Here is a 2,500-nt window from a genome sequence, read left to right as displayed (position 1 = left end):
TTATTGTTACGATTGTTCTCATCTTTCAGGTCTCGCATAAAAAAAGAAAAAAAAATTCGTTAGTGAAAGTCATCATTATCATCATCATCATAATCATCATTATTTTTTATTTAACAATAGAAAATTAAATAATATTGTTGTTTTTTCGTGTGTATTATAGCAAAAAAAAAGAGAGAGAGAAACATTTGCGGCGGTTTATTATTTTAAGGTTCACATTTCAATATGAAGGTGGGGGGATACGCCCTCGTAAATGATTTCGATGACTTTTACTTTAATAATAATAATAATGATAATAATAATAATAATATGTATCGAACGACGATACGACGAGAATTTTTTCCATAAGTGAATAATGAAAACTGAAAATCGAAATTTCTCGAAACTTATCCCTATTAAAATCCACGATGATGATGATAATAATGATAATAATAATAATAATAATAATAATAATAATAATAATAATAATAATCATTTCGATTGTTTTCGATATATTTTATATCGACGATTCTCGAAATTTATATCGAAATGACGACATTAACTATTTAATAAATAACGAATTTACGTCGGAAGAAGAAATTTCCCTTTTTCCCTTCCCTTCCCTTCCCCTCTCTCCCTTCTCCTTCCTCCCCCTTCGGGAATTTAAAAGCGTTACAAAGGGGGAGAGGAGGGAGGAATGATGATAATAATAATAATAATAATTTAATTTTGTATCGTCGTTGCAGATATAAATTATTTCAAAACGGAAATGAGAAAAACGATTGGAAAAACGTCATCATCATCATCATCGGAAGTAGAGAATCCCGCGTATTTGTCTAAACTCGAACTTTCCCAATCCATACCAAATATAAAAGACGTAGAAAACGATTTGAAGAAAAATTCTTTGTCGTCGGACACTAAAACTCCTCTGGAAGAAGAAATTTTAACGAATCCGAACGATGATAATAATAATGGGAAAAATAAGAATAAAATGATGACGGAAGGTGATGATGCGGGTGAAGATGAAGATTATCCGAATCTTTTAGTACAAGTCGAATATTACGACATAACGTACGAAGATTTACCGGAAAATGATGAATTCGTAGATGAAAATGCATTGATGACGTCGACGCCTACGTCACCGCCGCCGCCATTTTCTTTTAATAAAAATTTAACGAAAGATCCGATGATAATATTGAAAAATGATGATAATGGTAAAAAAATAATATTGAAAGGTTCCGATGACGTCATTGTCGAAACGGAAACTCAAAAACCGGCGGAATCGACGACACCGAAAGCGTTCAGTTATTCGCCTACGATACCGCAAGCATCCGATAGAGTTATCAAACCGGAAGTCACCACCGGAAAATACGACAACGACAATAACAACAACAGTTCCGACGGTAAGTTTTTTTTTTTCTATATATATATATCATAGAGTATAAAAACCCCGCCATCGCGAAATGATTTTCCCGCCAAAAAAATTTAAATTATTACGATTTAGTATGAAACGGCATTAACGGAAACGCAAAACAAACAAACAAACAAACCGAAAATTTCCCGACTATTATGTTAATTAACAAGGTAGTTTATTGTTTTAAGGTTTTTGTTTTACGCACCTGAAAACCTAACAAACCGTAACAAACGAACAAACAAACAAACGAACGAACAATACACGCATTTAATTTTTTTTTTTTTTTTCCCCCCCGTAAATATTCATATTATTACGAACGTTTTTTCGGTACGGAAAATTTTTAACTTAAATTAGAAAGGTCAAAGAAGAATGTAAAGGTCAAATTAACTTACCTGATTATATTATTTTCCCTCTCTCTCTCTCTCTCTCTCCATCCCTCTCCTTCTCCTTCTCCATCTCTCTCCTCCTCTTATTTTTTTTTTTTTTTGATTGAATAATCATCATTTCCGTTTGTTCGGCAATAAAAATTTTCTGTAAAAAAAAGAAGAAAAAAAAATTAGTTAATAAATAATGGAGAGAAGAAGAAGGAGAAGAGGTCAAACGCGTGAGATTGCGGTCGCGTCGCGGGTCACGTGATCATCTTTTTTTTGTGACAGAAGGCGGTGGTAGCAATTTTTTAAAAAAAAAAAAAAAAATTTTTTTTCTTTTGATGGTTAGTTTTTTCAGACATTTTTGCAGACGTTTTTAATTACATTAACGAAATAATGAAATCATTTTTCGACGACGACGACGACGACGATGACGTCATCAACTTCGACGACGACGACGAATTTTCAACGGATATCGACACGACAATAATCGGTTACCAAGAAATTATCATATAAATTCCCATAAAAACGATAATAATAATAATAATAATAATAATAATAATAATAATAATAATAATAATAATAATCCTAAAACGGAAATTATCGATTGCAATATTTAAATAAATAAAAATAATAATAATAATGATAAAATTCATATTTTTTTAAAATTTCATTCCAATAATAATAATAATAATAATAATATAAATGATTTTTTTTTGTGGTTGTCGTCAAAAAAAAAAAA

The 2,500-nt window shown here is 30.7% G+C and overlaps 1 protein-coding gene across 1 annotated transcript; it reads left to right on the top strand.

Annotated features, from left to right (window-relative positions):
- Positions 1–745: 745 nt before the first annotated feature.
- Positions 746–1,443, top strand: Phum_PHUM617860 (uncharacterized protein; the record flags this gene model as incomplete). The annotated part of the gene is made up of 2 exons (XM_002433201.1): positions 746–1,379; positions 1,415–1,443. 2 exons carry the CDS (start codon positions 746–748, stop codon positions 1,441–1,443), a joined length of 663 nt encoding a protein of 220 aa, XP_002433246.1.
- Between the last annotated feature and the right edge of the window lie 1,057 nt (positions 1,444–2,500).

This window comes from Pediculus humanus, genomic scaffold (genome assembly GCF_000006295.1).
Source record: "Pediculus humanus corporis 1103172108322 genomic scaffold, whole genome shotgun sequence".
Classification (NCBI taxonomy): domain Eukaryota; kingdom Metazoa; phylum Arthropoda; class Insecta; order Psocodea; family Pediculidae; genus Pediculus; species Pediculus humanus.
The sequence above is the reverse complement of the archived record's forward strand: the minus strand, read 5'-3'. Positions and strand labels throughout refer to the sequence as shown.